Source organism: Rattus norvegicus, chromosome 5 (assembly GCF_036323735.1).
Source record: "Rattus norvegicus strain BN/NHsdMcwi chromosome 5, GRCr8, whole genome shotgun sequence".
Taxonomy (NCBI): Eukaryota; Metazoa; Chordata; class Mammalia; order Rodentia; family Muridae; genus Rattus; species Rattus norvegicus.
The window spans coordinates 63,930,018-63,950,566 of NC_086023.1; the positions used below are offsets into that span (position 1 = coordinate 63,930,018).

The 20,549-nt window shown below is 37.4% G+C and overlaps 1 protein-coding gene across 9 annotated transcripts in view; it reads left to right on the forward strand.

Annotated features, from left to right (window-relative positions):
• The window catches only part of Zcchc7 (zinc finger CCHC-type containing 7), a 181,669-nt gene that overhangs the window by 142,726 nt on the left and 18,394 nt on the right, over positions 1 to 20,549 (forward strand). For all 9 annotated transcript variants that reach the window (XR_005504380.2, XR_005504382.2, XR_005504381.2 and 6 more), the window contains exons 4-6: positions 909 to 1,034; positions 1,858 to 2,028; positions 14,377 to 14,412. Coding sequence is in view for 6 of the 9 variants with exons in the window: in XM_039109462.2 (XP_038965390.1) it covers positions 909 to 1,034; positions 1,858 to 2,028; positions 14,377 to 14,412 (333 nt within the window). In the remaining 3 variants the exon portion in view is untranslated. The remainder of the gene's footprint in view (positions 1 to 908; positions 1,035 to 1,857; positions 2,029 to 14,376; positions 14,413 to 20,549) is intronic.

Sequence of the window (20,549 nt, forward strand, 5' to 3'; positions counted from 1 at the left end):
ATAGTCAAGTTTAAGAAATCACTAAATTAGAAATAACTGACAACCAATTCAAGAGAATACCAGGTAAAACATGACACTTTTTCACAACTGGAATTTATTTATTTATGTATGTACTTTTCTTTTTTTTGAGACAGGGTCTCCTACATAGCCTAGGCTGGCCTTGAGCTTACAATCCTCCTGCCCCAGCCTCCCAAGTGTTGGGATTATAGGCATGAACCACCATGCCTGACTTTAAAGATGGAATTCTGCCAAACAAGAATAATGGTTGGGATTACATAGTCCTCTTTAGGTATTTCATATGATGTACTTTCTCTTGTTCTTTCATACATAGTAGAAATTTGACTAGCATAAGAGACAACTAGAATTGGGTCACTATGTAACCAATAGTGGACGAAGATTGTCTTATACTCTTAGAAGTTGTAATTGGTTTTATAGGCAATAGAGGTAGCCCTGTGCTTTTGAAAAGGTTACATTTGGTAGTTATATGGTTTTAAAATGTTTTAAAGCACAAAATCATAAAAATACCATTCCTTAACTAAAACTTTTAGCAAGTCTCTCATTCAGGAATAAATGGTGTATGTTTAGATGTAGTTAGCACCAGCTAACGGAGCTCTCAGTATTTCTTCTAGACCCGAGCCCTCAGTGGAGACTGACCAGTGAGGGAGTCACGTGAGCAAGGGCCCAAGAGATAGAGCTGTCCTCGTGCTCAGCTTCTCGGGAATGGAGTCTGCTTCTGGATGTTAGGTGGAACATAGGTGTCTGTTCCTTCTTTTGTCAGACCAAAGTAATGGAGCTGACTTCAAATTTAATGTTTCTTACTCAGTAGTTTTAAGAGGAAGAATAGAAAGGTTTCCTTAAACTGACTGAAATAATTTTAATTCTTGATTGTTTTTTCCTCCTACCCTTAGGCCAAGATAGATAACAACAGATCATCTGGAAGGTGGAACAACCGATACTATTCAGTCAACAAAAATGTCACGTGTAGAAATTGTGATAAACGTGGCCATTTGTCAAAAAACTGCCCCTTACCACAAGTACGTGAGATGCATGATGCTTCTTCCTGTGTTAAAGTCAGACTGTTAGGCCTAGACCCCTGGAGTTTGGACTGAGCTCTTGTTAAAGCGTTGGATCATAGGTAGCTCATGAGCCTAGCATGGGCGCAGTGTCTGCAGGCCCTGGGCTCCATTTCAGCTTCCCTGTTAGAAGCTGGGTGACTGTACAGGTACCCATACTCTGTGCCTAGACTTTCTTGTCCAAAAGATGCGAAAGAAGACTGAGTGAAATGATTTCCTTTTGAAACTTTCTCCTCTATAGACAGCACATTTCATTGTGGGATAATTCTCACTATTAGAGATCTGTAATTCTTTTCATTTATATGTGTGGAGTAATGGCAAAGCGAGCACATCTGTTTGAAACAAATGGAACTGAAGTTCTACACTTTGGTATGTAGTGGCTCTGTGCACACAGCCCTTTCATTACCTACTGCCTCCCAAGTTGCTCTTCGTAGGCATGCGACTGCTTCTCTGTCTGCTCCTCCTGTGACTTGATTTCCAGACATCCTCATCCTGTTACCCTGGATATTTCTACTCTATGGCTATTCCTCTGTAAAATAAGATATGCTAAGTACATGCCTGCTGGGCATACATCCAGACTTAGGACTTTGTGGCAGCAACACACTGATAGGTGTGTTCAAGCTGAGTCTAGACATTTGTCTGATTTTATAATTCTGTTCAAGGTTGGACCTTCACTGAGTTTCAAGTTAGAAATAACTTTTTATCTAGGAAAGGAAAGCCAATGTTCTACCATTTGAGACTGATAAGTTTTGCTAAAGAGAGTTTATGTTTGTCTGCCACACAGAAAGTCCGGCCCTGCTGTCTCTGCTCGGAAAGAGGACACCTCCAGTATGGCTGTCCAGCCCGTTACTGCTTAGACTGCTCTTTGCCCATGTCTTCCACTCACAGATGTTTTGAAAGATCTTCCTGGAGAAAGCGATGTGACCGATGTGATATGATAGGCCACTATGCTGATGTAAGTATTTTTACTGCAACTAAATTGTCAAGACTTTGGGCAGTGTAACAATTCATAACCATCAGCCGTTCTACTTGAAGGAACGTTTGTTGGTAGGTTTGTTTGTTGTTGTTTTTGAATCAGGGTTTCTCTGTGTAGCCCTGGCTGTCCTCGAACTTGCTCTGCGAAGCAGGCTGGCCTCCAACTCAGAGATACACCTGTCTCTGCCTCCTGAGTGCTGGGATTCAAGGTGTGTGCCAGCACAGCTGGCTTTGGAAGAATGTACACTTACATGTTTTATACAGACGTGCGTGTGAAAACTGATCTGAAATTCTTGTTGGTGATTTTACTAGTGGTAAAATAAATAGTCTGTGACTGTGAAGTACATGCTTCCCAGTGCTTTAAATATGCTTGTTTTATTAGGTCCTTTTAGATATTTAAAAAGTAACTTGGGCATTGTAGTGAGACCTCTAATTCCACCACCTAGGAGTCCTAGTCAAGAGGGATTTCAAGTTTTGAGACCAACAAAACTCTGCCTCAAAAATTATGTATTTGTTAATATTAAGAAACTACAAGTAATTGAGAACATTTCTTACAACAAAACCAAAATGGTGCATTAGACCTGCCCCCTCCTGTTGTAAATATGTGTGGGGTTAAAGGATTATCAGTTCTAACCACAATTCCAGAGCCCAGGAAGGCTAATGACTTTGATAAGGAATGTGGAGCTTCCTACAGTTTACTCCTTATCCTAATGGGTTTGTCACTAAGGGTCTGTCACTTTAGCTCTTAATCACATCCATTCCTACACGGTGGCAGGTGCCTATTTTGTACTTAGAGTTAATCATTGCTAAGACATTCCACATTCTTACCTGGTTCAACCCTGTTTCAGGTCAGTCCTCATTGTCTTCTCAGTGCTGAGATTCCAGGCTTGTGCCAGAAGCCCAGAGCAGCTCACTAACCCACATGTAGTTTTGAACTGTTGGAGTCCATTTCTTCTTAATTTACTGGGACTCTTGGCAAGCCTTCCCCTCCCGGCTCTGTATAGAAGCCCTTGACTCACACTCCTGACCTGTGCAGACAGCTGTCTGCCACCCATCTAGTTAGTAACTCCTTCTCACCACTCCTACACTTTCTGTCCTTTCACAGAAGGCTCCGGAACCTTGTTGAATATTGAGACTTTTAACATTTTATAAGTTTAAAGATCAAGTGGGAGCCAGCAAAATGGGTCAATGGATAAAAGCACTTGCACACCAAACCTGGTCGATAAGTTGGATCCCTAGAACTTAATGTGGTAGAAAAAGAGAACAGACTCTCACAGGTTATCCTCTGACCTCTCCATACCATAGCATGCATACACACACACACACACACACACACACACACACACACACACACACACACACACGGAATAATTTTTTTTTTTAATTTAAATAGATGAACAAAGTTTAACTTTCTCTTCCCATGGCCATCCTTGGATGTCTGTTTGGCCAGAACCAGATACATTCATGCAAAGAAAATTCATAATAAAAACTGATGAGTTGTGTTTGAACTCTTGCTATATTTGAAATATCTCATTAGTTACCAATGCAGAAACCATTTGACTGAAATCCCTATTTTATAAAGTGAAGGACAGAGATACAGTGTAAGACCGAAGTCAGCCTACACCAGTGGTTATTGCCCTCCAAATGACAAAGCTATAGAAAGATTAGAAAAAGATTTCCCATCCTCAAACTGCCAAAGACTCTGTCCTCTTCCCCAAAATTCTTAAATCAAGCATCCTGTTAGATATTTCAGACTGGCCTTAAACTCCAAATCTTCCTGCCTCTTGAATGCTGAGATAACTTATGCACATTGTGAGCTTCCGTACCTGGTTTAATAGCTTTCCTCCTCTGCTTTTAGATAGGGCCTTTCTATGTAGACCCAGAGATGCAAAATCATATTTGAGAAAGGTTAGCTGCTCTGAGCTGTTTTCTCCTCGCTCTGACTGTTCCGATCTTGAAAGGCTACGGTGTTATATCAGAATCTGAATAGTTTTAGCACTGATGTGAAAGAGCCTTTCACAGTATCAAGAGTCTTAGCCACTTCCATCGTACTTGTTACTGTCCTGCACAGTCTGTGAGGGAATAGTAACTCTGGACCTTTGTGAACAGTTCCCACTTTCCCTTTTCTCTATTTTTCTGTAGGCGGCTAGAATAATCATTCTTGATTGGTTGGGTTTTGTTGTTGTTTGTATTTCTCTGTTAGTGTCTGGCAAGATATGTAGCTGGCTGTGTGTACCAGCATAGCATTCTGCCTCCTAAATGCTGGGATTAGGCATGTGCCACCAAACCTTTCTTGGAGTAATCCTTTTAAACATGTCTCAGCTTACATCTATCCAAATTTGTATGACTTTGTCTCAGAGTCAAAGCTCAGGCTCATACCGTCTGTACAAGGACTGTGCATGCTCTGACTTCTTGACCACGGGAATTCCTGGAGCGTACTTTATTTAGATGATTTCCTTGAAAGGCCAAATAAACTTTCTCTGTATCCTCTGTTACTTTTCCACTTAGTTGCCCACAAGAACTTACTTCCTCATCTTTATTGTGTCTCCCCAAATGTCTCCTTTGCCCACCCTCATTAAAACAGCACATCTCTATACCTTCAACTTTCCTTGCCCTCTTTTTCTATTTTTTTCTCCTTTTTTTCCCCAAAGATGTATCTATTTATTTTTTTTTATGTATGTGAGTACACTGCCGCTGTCTTCAGACACACCAGAGGAGAGCATCAGATCCCATTACAGATGGTTGTGAGCCACCACGTGGAGCGGTCTGTGGAGCGGTCAGTGCTCCTAACCCCTGAGCCATCTCTCCAGCCCTACTTTTTCTCCGTAACACTTACATCTTACTTTGAATCACTTTTCTGTCCTCTACTTTAAACATAAGCTACAAGTGTGTTTTCAGCACACTCATCATAGTAACTGTGGGCTCTAGGACAATGCTGTATCATTGGAGCTCAGTAGGACTTTGAATAATGAATTAATAAATGAGTCGGGTATGCTTGGGTGATAATAAGGTAAACCTAGTTATTTTTCCAGTTCTGTTTAAAATTGTTTCAGTAGACTTGCCAGAAATCGCCCTACTTTGATTCTGTGTTGCTGTGAGAAAAACTGACTTGGGGGCATTTTCTCAGTTGAGATCCCCTCTTCCCAAATGACCTGAGCATATGTCAAGTTGACAAACAATGACTAGCACAGCAGTGCTGAGACTGAAGATACATGCCATTGCATCTGACTTTTTAGATAGGCCTAGGAATTGAACTTGGGTCCTCAGGCTCGTGAAACTGGCATGTTTACCCACTAAGCCATCTGCCCGGCCCTACTTCTGTCCTCATGATCATTTTAATGAAAATCTTTTGTGTGTTCATTGTTAGGAGAACAAATCCCAAGCTAAGAATTAATCATTCATTGAAACTGTTCCCAAGCCACTTAACTAATAAATGAATGTCTAAACTTTATGAAATTGCATATACATATTCTACGTTTTAAATTGAAGCTATGTACCCTAATACGTTTCAACTTTGAAGAGGAATCCAGCCTTGTTTTCAAATTGTGTTAAACAGTTTCCTTCCTCAATATCTCTCTTGAAGACTTCCCCACCCTCTGAAGCTGTCTCTAGCACATGCCTCACTTTCCAGTTTGTGACCCTAGAGTGAGCCTAGCAGCTTAATGAAAGGATTTCTTTGTTGAAACTAAGAACGTGCTAGGAGAGGATGCCAGAAAAGAGACTGTCCTCTGAGTCTTTGGTGTCATTGAGAAGTATGTGGTCCTTAGAAATGGACTTAATCTTAGTCCAGTCCTATGTGAGACTGTGACAAAGTAGGTTGGTACCAGAAATGTGATTTTCAGACTAATTGAACATTTCACCTTCTTTTAAAATTCAGTTGTAAACGTCTATGTAGACTTGGATTTAATTCTTAGATCTCTAATAAGGACAAATTCTGATACAATTGATCTGTGAAATTAAGAAAGGCAGATCCACATTAATGCCCTGTGAGGCTACAAACATAATTAAATACTGCAAGCCAAGGTCAACTCTCCTAAACTTCATTGATTCCAGATAGCTTCTGAACCGGATTTTGCAAATCTCCTTCAAACTATACTATTATATACTAATTAATTCATTGAAAAATGCAGTTGTGTCCAACCTTTTGTCATTGCAACACACCATGTGACTAGAGTCCACATTCTTCCTCCAGTACCATTGTCATGTGCAGAGTACACATTTCAGACCCATTGTCATCTGTACAGTCCACCATCCAGAACTACAAAGTCCAATTAAAAACAAACAAGCAAAAACCCCTCAGAGTGTAAGGAATCTTACAGTTTTGTATTAGGCCACACTCATTGCTACACACATGGGGTGTGTGGGCCACATGCCAGACACACCTAAAAGTGTATGTAATTTCTCTTGAAAACTTTAAAATATCTGCAGAATAATTTTGAGTTAAAATGGACTCGGTTCTCGGATTTGTGTATTGCTTGTTCATATGTATTATTTTATCCTGTTAAATGGGAAAAGGATTGTATACCAGGTCACCAGCCTGCATCCTCCTCTGCACACTAAGAATACAGACAGGCTGACAGACGTAACTAGTTCCCCTCTACTTTTTATCATAGTTCAGTTTTTTTAAAAAGAGAGAAAAGAATAATTATTTCTGGAAGACTTCAGTTTAAGCCAGACTTGATATCATAGCCTGTAATCCCAGCTACTCAGGAGGCTGAAGCAGAAGGATTACCAAGTTCAAGGCCAGCCTGGGCGGCTTAGTGTAAGAACCTAGGAAAATATACCAGTTAGGATTGCTGATAGGGCTCCGGGGTGAGCCGCTTACCCAGGCTGTGAGATGGTGTCACTGTAGTTACATCAGGACTCATAGATGCATTTGTATTTCTGTTGTCCTTTATTTCAGCTTTTATAGTGACTTGTGTTTATTTACTATTTGCTTTATGTATTCAAGGTGTAATGTGCCCTATTCTATTACTTACAAGTATTATATGTCATAAATTCTTTGGGAATAGCATAGTCAGTAACCAGTTTTTTGTACTGTTGAGTGGTTTTTAGCCATTCTAATAGCTGCACAGTATCACTCTATTTGTGGTTCTAGCTTGTGTCTGCTCAGTGACTAACCCTGCTGGACATCCTTTCTTGTGCTCATTTTTATTCTTGCGTCATCTTTGGCAAAGCGTCTAGATCCCTTCCCATTTTTAATTGTGGTCCTTATTTTCTCATTATTATTTCAGATAGAACTCTTTCATTGCCTATATGATCCGGAAGTATCATTTCAATCAACAGCTCATTTGTAAATTTCAAGTACAACTTGCCAGTCTTTTATGGCTTATATTTTTGGTACCATTTCTAAGAACTCTTTTTCTACCCTTGGGGCATAAAAATTTTGTCCTGTGTATTCTTCTAGACATCTTGTAGCTTATGTTTCATATACTGACCGCTGGTCCGTTTTCAGTTGGTCTTACATTGGTGTGAGTTGGTTCTCATCACTCATTAAAGTCCATCCTTTGTGTCTTTGTTAAAGATTACATAACCACACTTAAATGGATTGATACTTAGACTTTATGCCATGGTACTGACACCCAACTCTTGACTACTGTGTCCCCACAGTCATAAATCCAGATAGTGAGTGTAGTTTCTTAAAACTTTGTTTTCTCTGTTTCCTTTCTCTTTCCAAATGATTATGTTAGCTCATTCATTTACCTGTGATAAATCCTGATTGGGTTTTGATTATTGTGTGCAATCTACTGATGACTACAGGGGCAGTTTACTATATTGAGCATTATAACCCAAAAGTACAATATACTTCTTACCACTGACGCTTTGCTTTATGTTACAAGAATTTTGAAGATTTTAATATTGCATATTCTTCATATTTAGATTTACACATTTTTATTGGAAGTGTACCAGTTTTGTTTTGTTTTTTTACCAAATTGCTTTTCAGTCACTTATTGCTTATGTATAGAAAAATATTTTATTAACTATTTGCAGTAGTTCTCCAGTGTTATAGCTTATAGTTAACTTATTATGAATGTTTAGTACTTTGGTATGTGTGTGTGTAGGCCTCAGAGATCAATGTCAAATGCCTTCTTCAACCTCTTCTCCCCCTTATTTTTTGAGAGAGGATCTTTGAAGCTAGAACTCCCTGGTTTGGCTAGACTAGATGGCAAAGCTCCAAAGATCCTCTGGCCTCCGCCTCCCCAACACTGGAATTACAAGCTGTGCCACCACACCCTGCTCTTTACATGAGGACTGGGGATCCAAACTCAGGTCCTCACGTGTTTTACCAACTGAGCATCTCCCTAATCTTTATAATGATTTTTTAAGAAGAGCTTTTAAATTATATCTGTGACAGCATCAAATAGCACCACTGTGGACCCAAACCGTATCTAACATACCCTGGAAGTTATGAGTATCTTGAGAGAAAAAGAAAAGGTAATTCCAAAGAAGAATTAATTCCATGATAAGAACTGAATGATAAAACATGATCATGAATAGAAATAGCTAATGTAGGGGCTGGGGATTTAGCTCAGTGGTAGAGCGCTTACCTAGGAAGCGCAAGGCCCTGGGTTCGGTCCTCAGCTCCGAAAAAAAGAACCAAAAAAAAAAAAAAAAAGAAATAGCTAATGTAGTTACCAAGGGAAATAGTTTGTATCATTAGGTTTTTGTCATTTGAGATGCTGCTTGTGTTTTTATATATGTAAATATAAAATAATAAGTGTCAGCACTCAGAAACTCACTGTTCATTGGGCGCTATCAAAGTGCTCGTGACAGGATTAGGGATGCTGTCAACCTAAATCTTTGTTATTGTTGAGGTATAGGAAGGTTAGTCTTTCAGAAAGGAAGCCTCTAGACTAGTGAGATAGCTTAACAAGTAAGGGCGCCTGCCACTAAGCCTTATACTTGAGTTCAGTCCCCAGAATCTACATGATAGAAGGGAAAACCAATTCCAGCAGGTTGTCCTTTGACCTCCACATGCATACAGGTGCACGCACACAGAATGAATGACTGTAAACGGTTATTTTAAATAAATGGAGAGTTGGTGAGTGGGTAAGAAAGAGAGATGCATGGCAGAAGACCCAAATTCAGTTCCCACCACCCAGATGGTTGGTCAGTCCGTCTATAACTGCAGCTCCTGGGGGCATCAGGCACCAGCCATAAACATTGCACATGCATGTAATGTAAAAAAAAAATAATTAGAAGAAAAGAAATGGAGGTTCTGGCCCATGTAATTGCAGTACTCAGGAAGCTAAGAGCAGGATTGCTGCTTCAAGGCCAGGCTGAGCTGCACAAGAATTTCCTGGAAGGAAATCTCTGGTTACTGCTAAAAAGGAAATGCTGGCAAAAATGCTGTGGCCCTCATTGTTTAGACATTGTAGGGGAAAGAACTCACCTGAGTTTGAGTAAATTGAGCACTGACATGTCAGTTTGAGAACGGGGTGGAACACTTCTGGCTTTCTTCAGTGGCCAAAATAATTTAAAAATTTTGTAGTCAGAAGTTAACTCTAAAATTTAAGGTCAAATACTCTCTGATCCAGTATCCTTTTCTATCATTCTAAACAACTAAAAACATTAAGTAGATCTCATCTGAGTGTAAACTAAGTGGGTAACTTAGGTGCTGATCAATTTGATATTTTCCCCACCCTCACTCTGAAGAAGGGAGTCACAAGCAGCTACATCTAAAGGAAATGTAGCTTGTTCTTTCCTTTTAGATTTGTTTCTGGGAGTCTTTGCTTTCCTACCAAGCTTGACCACTATCCAATAGAGTCTCAGCAGCCTTATTGATGTCCATCTGTCCATGACCATGGAGTGCCATAAAGTATAGAGTGCCACTCTCATGTGACTGCAGTCATGACTAGTAGCAGTTGAGCCTTGCTGTTTAGCAGGCATTGTTCTAAGAATTAATCTTAACAGCTCTAACCATCACAGCAGCACACTGAGAGAGTTCTGGCAGCCCTGTTTTATGAATAAGAAAGCTGAGACACAGCAATATATAACTTGCCTAGGACAGTAAGTAGCAGGGTCAGGATTTGAACCCAGCCTTTTATTTGGTTCTGGCATGTCTAATTTCAGCTGCTGTGCTCTCAAGACTCATTGTTGTCATTTTCTCCTATTGTTTTATGTTTCTCTTAGCTAAAAACCATATGTGTCAGAAAATTAGCAGCTCTTTGTAAAATAAACTTGTCAGTGATCTAGAATCAAAGTATCTACAGAAACATTGTGATTCCTTATTATAAAAAAATCTTTTTCAAAAGAAAATGTTACTTCAGAGAACTGAGTGTGCATGAGTTTGTTGAGGATCTTTTGTGATCAATTTTAAATATTTTTCTGTAAAATATGACAATTGCATTTTCTAATAAAACTGAAATATAATTTAACAAACTTTATGCCCTTATAACTACACTTAACTTAGGAGAATACAAAAAAAGAATGTTTTCTACAAAAAAAATAGCTTGTTAATTTTCCTAATTACAGAGGATTTTGAGTCTAAAAACTGAATAAATTTGACCTTGGATCACAGGATAGTTTTATGAGCCTGGTTCATTTTGGAAGCAGCTTTGAGATAGTAATCAGTGAGTGGCTTTTCACACTGATTGCTGAAAAAATTATAGATGCCGATACATTGCCACATATAGGTGTCATATATATGTCTAATCCTGTTGGTGTTTATGTGTTTATCTCCTTACGAAGAATAGCCATGTTTGTGCAGAAATAGAAATAGAGTAAACAATCTTAAAACATTTTGAATTTTCATTGTAGATTTCTGTAATGTTAGACCTTAGAGCTGTCTTTATGTAGACTTTTGGCTTAAGGTAGATGTTAAGATATTCTTTTAATTTTCTTTTCTCCTAAGATGAATTCCAGCTCACATAAATATGTCGGGAGAATCCCATGCATACACAATGGTTAGCCAAGTGTTTGGACAGTTGGATGACTTGAGAGTCTTTGTATGAAGAGTGCTGACCGGGCTTCAGCGTAGAGTTGTCCTTTGCAATGGAAGGTGCCTAAAACAATGTTAGTGTGTGGGGAGACTCACACTGGCATTCAGATCCAGAGATGGGATTATTTTTCTTGCCATCACTTCTCAGTCAACAAATTTTTAACAAAATTATTCTCCTTATTTTTTTCCTGTGTAAGTTATTCACCATTGATGAGCATTGCTTGTTTTATTAAATCTTTTGTTTTGCTGTAGTGACTTAAGGGGCCAGCTCTTAACAACAGAGGCTTTGACAAAGCACCAGAGGATTCTGTTAAAAAGTTGTGTTTCGTAATTGTAGTTGTCGTGTCAGAGCCTAACTGACTTGGAGCTGAAGGATTTTTGTGAGATGAGTAGCTGTGCCAGCAGGGACCCAAGTCTCCTGGGCTGGCCGCGCTCTCATTAAGATTTGCCGCTAGCAGTGGCGGTGTTGAGCATGTATGTGACGTGCATTCTGTTATTGTATGCTTGGCTTGTCAGCCTGCAGCTTCCTGACACTCACTTATGTCACTCTTTATTCAGAGAGGAAGAAGCTTTTGATAATTTGACAAGACAAGCTCTTAAACGATCTAGGTCATGGCCTTCACTGTCTGTGATTGTGAACATATTTCCTGAAAGCCCTGTCACTCATCACAGCTACATTTTCTCCCGGGGAGCCACAGGCCTGTCCTGGTCTCTTGTCAGCTCATACACTTTGGTTATTCATATACCAAATACAGTACTGGGGTTTTTTTCTTCCCTTTTGCAAATGCTAGCATGTTAGTAAGGCTAATCCTTTCTCCTGTGCTGTGTTCCCAGCAGGGCTGCGTTCAAGGGCTCTCTCTAGTACAAGGCAGACAACTGGCCAAGGGGAGCTGAGGAGGAGGAAAGGCCGCTTAGCGCTGTTTTGTGTTTGTTCATTGTTGTGGAAATATGAGAACTGGTGGCAAGGGCCTTGTCTGTTGAGCACTTGAGTCTTGGTCTGCTGTCAGGGGCTGTTCAAGATTGAGTGTTTTATTTTCTTTGATGTACGCATTTGAGAATAGGGAAGTGGGAATTAAACAACAGATGCACTAAGCCGTTGTTCTCATAAAACAATAATTAGCACCTGATAAAATTCAATATGGGTTGAAATGCACAGTATAAACTCTCAGTTCATCTGGCATGGCAAAGTGTGTTGATTCATCTTTGAATTTTATGAATAATAACACTCAGTTATTCATGTATGTTTATTATCCAAAGCACAATAGATAGCAAAACTAGTTGGACAGAAGTTGGCAACCAGCATGCCACATTGCTGAAACAGATGTACGTGTGCACTTTGTGTGTTCGGGTGTGTGACTTGAGGATGGCCTTTGGGTTCACTTACCTAAGTGCCAGGACGGTGGGAGCAGCAGGGCGGTAGAGTGCAGTGCCCTTTGATGCTTTGTAGGTTTTCATGTGAGATGAGATGAGCAGCTGACTACTCACTCAGTGTAAATGTTTTACTTAGACCAAGTTTTCACTTGCAGTACTTAGCTTCTTTCTTTAGAAATTTATCCTATCTAAATTTCCCATGCAAAACCTATATAAACCTGAATATTTTGCCATTCTGCTTGGTGAGAATTTTTTAAATGTCTATGTGTGTATAATACTAAGGAGTGTTAAAAAGAAGCCACCAATGCCTTAGCATGTAGAAAAAAATGGGATTTTAAAATTAGGTTAGTGGTTGCGGTGGCTTACATTTTTTATTTAAAGTTAACGGCATATGCTCTCTGTCGACCCCTGCTTGGAAGTCTTTTTCTGTAACCTTACATAGTATTATGTACAAAATAGTAATATGAATCTGTAATAGGAATGTTAAGTGAAAGCACTTACATAATAACTAGATTTTTTTAATTGCAGTATTATCATCTAATAAGAGAAAAGAAGTTTCATGTCACCCACTACTAAATTTCTGTATCAGTCATCAACCTCATGGACAGAGCAATCAGATGATTGTTCAAACACCAAGTCATTCTTTCTTCTCTTACTAAATTGCTACGACATCAGGAAAGGTCACATGGTAGAGTGGCATTCTGCCAGTCCATGACAAGTCAGTGAGTGTGATTTTTCAACCGTATTATTCTGAGGATACTGTGGTAATCAAGAACTATCCATAACTACTGTATAAATAACTGCTTGCTTATCTCTATCGTAATTGAACTCAAATTATATGAACACAGCAAAAGGTGTGTGCTAGAAGGCAGGAAGATATATCGTACACTAGGTCTTGTATGTAAGTATGTCTCAGTGTGTCATCCTTAAGAACCTGGGAGCCAACCACTCTGTAGCTGTTCTTCATGTGGTACTGACATTGTCTTTGCCTCCTGAAGCTACTTTTAATTTTCTAAAGTTATTTTTCTTTCAGTTAGTGTTACTAATCCAGAAATCATTGACATAGGTAGTAGTTTTTTCAGATGCTATATATTTTATGAATATGCCATTGGAAATGGGAAGGGGACCAGTGGACATTTTAATTTACATGCTTTCCTATAGAAAAATCGCACGGGCTAGATAAGCTTGATGTGCATAATGTGTACTCTTTCACCTTCGTTACACATCTTTTGTCTGGTCACTTATGAGGTATTTTCAATAGAGATTTTGCTGTTTATAGTTATTGTCATCAGCATTCTTTTTCTGCAAAGATAGTCAACTGATGAGCGAAACGGTGCTGTTAGACAGTTTCCTCTTGAGAGAGATCAGAGTGTGGCTCAGGAAAGGACCTCTAGCTGGTGTTTGTTGCTGAGTATTTCGTTATCTATTATGATTTCAGTAAATTCATCTTGGACACAATTTTTGAGGTTTCACTTTTTTGTGTTATATTTTTTCCTCTATAAATATGAACATGTAAAATTTTGTTATATATGAGAAAGGCCATGGACTTTAGGGGTTGTGCTGTGGTTTAGCTTGGTTTTCTTTTTTCATTAAGTTTTAAGTTAGCACCAGCAGACATTACAGATAAGTACACTGCGCAGTTAAGGCTTCTTTAAAGCGGGGTTCTTTTAAAGACTCTCTAGGTTAGTCTTACGGATCTAGACCACTGCTCTTCACTTACCAGTTTAACTGACTTACGGCCCTGCATCATACTATAGTCCCCAAACTTCTAACCTGTGAAGAAAGAGAGGAAAACTTTGTAACTGGCTTCCTGACAATGGCGGGGAGTGTGTTAAAGCAGTGTAAAATTCAATTAAACCGTCTAGCCAGGTTTTTGAAGCTGAAATGCAGACCCTTTCTGTTAAGCTTCTTATTTTCCTGTGACCGACACCGGTGGATGCTGGGTTATGCCAAAACCAACAGGCTGTAAAGTACCTTGTTTCATGCTCCCAGCTGATCAATATTTTTATTTTCCAGGCTTGCCCAGAAATCTGGAGGCAGTATCACCTAACGGTGAGTAAAAACACCTTTTTATTTTCCCCAAGACCCAGCCTATTTACCCTTCTCTGAACTGCTGACCATAAAATATAGACAAGCATCTTCTGCAGCAAGATAATAAACATCTGGAGAGTTTGTACTGAGAAAGCAATAATACACCTATCCCTCTCTCCTGCCCACTGCCTGTTCTTTATTTTCCTGTTTTTAAAAGATTTCAACTGGTTTTTATTACTCATGTCACTAAATGATTATATCATGATACCCTCAGGCTTAGACTATATTCATTAAATTAAAGGGGAATGTATTCTAGAAGCTATGAAGCAGTAAAATAATCCTGTGTCTTTAGAATATTATGTTACCACAGTCCAGAAGCATATAGCCCACAATATCATCCATTGTTTTTCTGCTTTTACTGAAATATTATACATTCTTAAATGAAGCTAGAAAGAGCTTAGTGTACCTTTCATATAGGACAATTTAACTCTCCTATTCTTAAAACTCTCTTTACTTGTTTGAATTATATATATTTATATATATATATGTATACATACATACATACATACATACATACATACATACATACTTAATGGTCAATTTCTGATTTATTATGATTTTACTCTTAGTGAAAGCAGAAAGTAACTATTGTTATATAATCCATTTAATTAATTCTCAATATTATGAAGTCAGGTCACTTTGACTCTCTAGTTTAAATAATGTAATTCAATATTGTCTTACTAGTCACTTTTAATGTATTAAACAGTAGAGAGACCTTTTTTTAATTATACAGTTATATAGCATAATATAATTAATAATTGTTGAAGTTTAATAAATAAAAGATTTTGTACAGTTCAGAAAAGAGAAAAGGCAGTTTTTTTAAAACCTTCATACTGCTTTTCTCTTAGAGAAACAAAGTGAGCCAACAGGTAGACTCATCTCCCACTGTCTGTCTAGGCCATAGTGCCAGGGATAGTGTTTCTGCAGTTTTATTTAAAGTTTTAGTGTTATATTAAATAAAAGTCATATACATGTCCGTAGATTCTATACAGACATGTGACAAATGCAGTCAATGGATTATATTTTAGCATTGTAGCAACTTAATAATTGTGAAGCCCTTATAGCCTAAACCTGATAGGAACAAAATCATTCTTGTATCTCTCAAGATCACAGAGTGTCTGTAATGGTGTGGCAGTACTCATTATTTTTACTAAGTAATATCATCGCAGGTCTGACTTTGTATGTCTTTTAGCTTTTCCAGTGATGCAAGAATTTTATGTGACCATTATTGAACAATAAAAATTAGCTTCAAATGTAACAAGTACTTAAAGGTTTGTTGAGTATCTTTTTTTTTTTTTAGCTTTCCAGAAACAAATTATAAAAAGAATAGAGATCTTTAAAAATTAAAACAAAATAAATTCATCTTTATTAGAATATAACATATTCTATCTATAAAAATAACAAATTCAATTTGAAAATTTCTTTATCTGGAAACCTGGTTGATTTTCTTTCAGAAAATGTTGAAGTAATCATTGTAATTCACAACTACCAGGTTTTAATTAACAAGGAATTACTATGCAAGAATAACTATAACAATAGTATGCTTATAAATGTGTAAATACTTTTATCAGTCCATCTGAAATATAATCATTTTCCAATTATTTAAATTGCCTTATCAGTATATGGACAATATTTGAATGCCTGTAATTAAGTAGTATTAAATTTTGAATGAAAGCAAACTGCATGCTGATTTTAGCCATCTTCAACCCTTTTACTAGGCGATGGACTGCCATCTATTGACTCAGAGTAGCCCTCACATGTGAATGTGGCATCCATCACAGCAATGGCCAGAGGAATTGTCTCTATGTATTCGTTTCAACCAGCCTGCTTGAGGCTAGAAAGCAGTCTACAGTTCATTGTGATATATTCATTTCTCTTCTAACCAAAAAGTATCTTATGTCTAACCCCAAATAAACTGTACTTTGGGGGTTAAATTTCGTTGAGAGCTCCCGTTTGGAACTGTTGACACTTGAGTGCTTGTCTCTTGCTGTGCCTGATTCCCCCCATGAGATCTGGGGGGTCAGTTCCAGAACAAGTACACTTTAAGCAGCTACAAAATCAAGCCTGTCTAGGAAGCCTCTCTTTTATAAACATGCAAGAAAGGTGAAATTGATTAACATATATAAACATATATAAACTTAGGAAGTTTCAGATTTTCCTTAAAATATTGTGAAATAAGATTTTAAAAGAGAAGTTTTCATTATTTTCAGTAATATCATCAAAGATAAATGAGGTCACTAATAGATTATATCTAAATAAAGAGTTTTTTATTAATTAATACATTAATAAAAGGCAAATCCATCATTCCAAAAGATATACAATGATAGAAAAAAATAATACCTTTTGATATCTTTATTGATATGGAGACATACATGAGAAAATTTATTTAACAGTTACCTAATTTCCTCCAATAGTTAATACTTTTACTTCCTAAAAAAAAAAAAAATCAAGCCTTTTGATATCTTTGCTGATCTGGAGACAAACATGAGGGGAAAAATTAACAATTATGTAATTTCCTCCAATAGCTAATACTTTTACTTCCTCAAAAAAGGTCAGAGTTTTACATGTTTTAATCATATAACCCTATTCTTTACGCCGTAACTTCTGCTTTCAGATTTTTAGCAAAGCCTTGTATTTTTCTTCATTCACATAGTTCTTGTAGATTATTTCCCTATGGGAAAAAAAGTCTCTTCTCCATTTCTTCATTTCTTATCATAGTAGAAATAAAAACCCTAGGCTAATAAGGCACCCACAGAGCTTTATAACCCATAGTGTTTTTATCTGATAGAAACTACAATTTAACATGCATTAAACATTCTGAACTTGCTTACCTAAAAAGTAAAAAGAAAATTGTTATTCAAAAACTGTATATATTAAAAACCAAAAAGGTTAATGCATCCTGTTTAATTTTGTTCTTGTTTTTTTTAATGTACTTAGAATTCATTACAACCTTACTACTTCTTATTTTAACTAAAAACTTCAGAATAAAAAAGCAGATATAATTTTTATATGAGGGCTAATATGTTTAGTCATAATATTTGGAATGGTTAGAATTACACTTCAAAAATGGACATTTTTATTAATTAGGAAAGAGAAGAGAAACACACTTCCCTGTCTTCCTTCCTGGTCAGAGTTTACTAGCAGTCCAGGGTGTGACCCTGAACCCACTGAAGGGCAGAGTCTATCTAACAGACCAACTGCCTTGACAGTGCTCTGCTTTCCCACTCCACGCTCTCTCCTGACCTGGAGCATCAGCCTACAAGTGTATTTCTGAGTTTTTACAGAATGACTTTATAGCAAATCAGAATTTTACTATCTAAAAATTTGTGTGCTTTATGCACAGAATAGTGCCCCAAATATCAGCAGACGGAAGCTAGCTTCAGAAGGACAGTCCAGGGGAGAAGGAAGGGTAGTAGGTGCTGAAGCCGCAGCCATTCAAGTATCTTTGTCTTGGGATTGAGGTGTAAGGCAGAGTAAGTATAATTTTATAACTGCCTAATGCTAAAATCCCATGGTTTTCTTTAAAAAAAAATAATAACTTGACCAAAAGTTTTTAAAAGTCAGCAACTATGGAGAAATTTTCTATTCATGATTCTGTTTTTAAAAAAAGAAACTTCCTTTTAATGTGTTAGGAGTCTTGGGTGTCTTCTGAGAACTTCTTAACAACCCCAGCAGACCTGCCGACCATGAGAGCACTGTCTACATGCTGCTCAACTGAGAAACCTTAATCTTCCCTGTGTTTGTTGGCATGTTAGTGTATTTAAGAAAATAGAATTGATTGGGCATTATCATTAGAATTAGATATTCCAAAACAGAGTGAGGGAGGTCTGCCTCATTTTCACTGTTAAAAAACAAAACAAAACAAAACAAAAAAATGTTGTACCATCTTCAAGGGCCTGACAGAAATTATCATAAGCAGCATTTTTATAAATTGATTCGATAGTGCAGTCCACTTTGCCAACCTCCAGAACCAAGGACACTCATAACTGTAGGGATTTTTCTCTGGTGCTGCTGTGTTGGTGTCCTGAATGTTATATTGCTGTCAGGACACTAGATCTGTTAAATTTCAAAGATCATGAAGCTGCTGACGTCGCTGTGCTTGTGATCTGGTGATTGAGACCACACCTTGCTTGTAGCACTCGAGGGTCTTCTTACAGGACTCTGAAGTCAGTCAGGCCGCTTCATTTCTTTTTCAAGTTGCTAACACCTGCACAGCAAGGTTTGCGTGGTTGGTTTTCAGTCCTGGGCCTAGACCAGGGCGTTTTGTGCTCTGCCCCTGAAGTGCTCCGCTAGCACCAGTGAGATGTTTTGTAGTAAGCATTGCTGACTTCTATAATAATAGGGAATATATTGGGACAGTAACATGGCATCATTTTTAAAGATTTTTCACATAGAAATTTTACCTAAAGTAATTTAGTATTTGTCCCGCCCTTAATGTCAAACGTATGATACATTTTTTTTCAGTCTTATCATTTTTAACTTAATATATATATAAAAAGTGATTACTATATTTAAAGAGTTAAATTAACTGATTTTTTTAATAGTAATTCAGTGTCATAACAGAATTAATCATTGAAAGCAATAAGAAAATACACTTTCAAAGAGGGTGAAACCTGAAATTATCAATCTCAATAAATGAGATTCATTTTAAAATAAATATAATTTGCCCAGTCTCCAAAAAGCAGTTTGCTAAAGTGCGTTCTATAAAAGAAGGTGGAAAAGTGTCGACATTGTGCATTATTAATACATGTTATGGGGATAATGAGAGATGGCTCAGTGGTTAAGAGCACTGACTGCTCTTCCAGAGGTCCTGAGTTCAAATCCCAGCAACCACATGGTGGCTCACAACCATCTGTAATGGGATCTGATGCCCTCTTCTGGTGTGTCTGAGGACAGCTAGAGTGTACTCACATACATTAAATAAATAAATCTTTAAAAAAAAAATACAAGTTATTTTCCCTTTCATGTTTCTTCAGGCCATGCACACATGCATATAAAATTTTCCTTCTTTTTTTTTTTTTTTTAATTCTTTTTTCCGGAGCTGGGGACTGAACCCAGGGCCTTGTGCTTGCTAGGCAAGTGCTCTACCACTGAGCTAAATCCCCAACCCCAAATTTTCCTTCTTTTGAAGGAATATGAGTTATCCATTCTTTCAGAGATTTCTCAGAATACATGATTTTTAATATTTTAATTCAAAAATAATTTGGCCTGGACAGGAAATCACTATAGTATTTTTTTATATAGGCCTGTCTTATGTGAATATATTTGAATACTATCAGGATTTCATGGTGATGATTCTGACGTAGATAGAAGCATTTGAGATGGTGGAGCAGGAAGTATGTATCACCTGGGCAGTGTATGGATGACTTAGGAATGCCTGTACACTCTGAATGTGTATCCCACCCACCAGCAGCTTCCATATTAGACAGCAATACTGCTCAATCATAAGTTAGCTTAAACTGAAAGATCTACTGGACTTAGTAACTTTTCTTCATTTGACTTTTTAAAAAAAGGTCTCCATGCTTTTTCACCTGTCTCATAATGACTGGAGAAAATGACCAACATACTCGGATTGACACTGTCACCAAATGAACTTCTAGTTTGATTCCTGCTTCAAATTTGAAAGAAATTCTTGCAGTTATTAATTTTCTAATCTATTTTTCCTAATAATAACAGAAAGGCAGAAAATTACATTTAAACATTTTCTTATCTTTTTCTTCCCCGCCCCTGTTGTATTTTAGTTACAAATGAACTATATTTAATCATTATAGGAAAAAGTTAAATATGTATCAGTTAAATTCTGTTTCTAGGTGTTTACATTTTAAAATATGGTACTTTGATTTTTTTCTTTTGTCTCCTTAGTAAAACATATATATGAGTCATGTCATCCCAGAATAAATTGTATTTCTTTCTACTAGTGACTCTGTACTTTGAAAGAATGCCACTTTACAGTGAGAGTGAATATAAAAAAAATAAAGCCCTTAAACTAAATTTTCTCAGACTTACAATTGACCACCATAGACTATCTAATACCAGAAATTACAGTGTTCATGTCTGAAATGTTCATCAGTTCCTATTTTGTACACATCAGAGCAGAG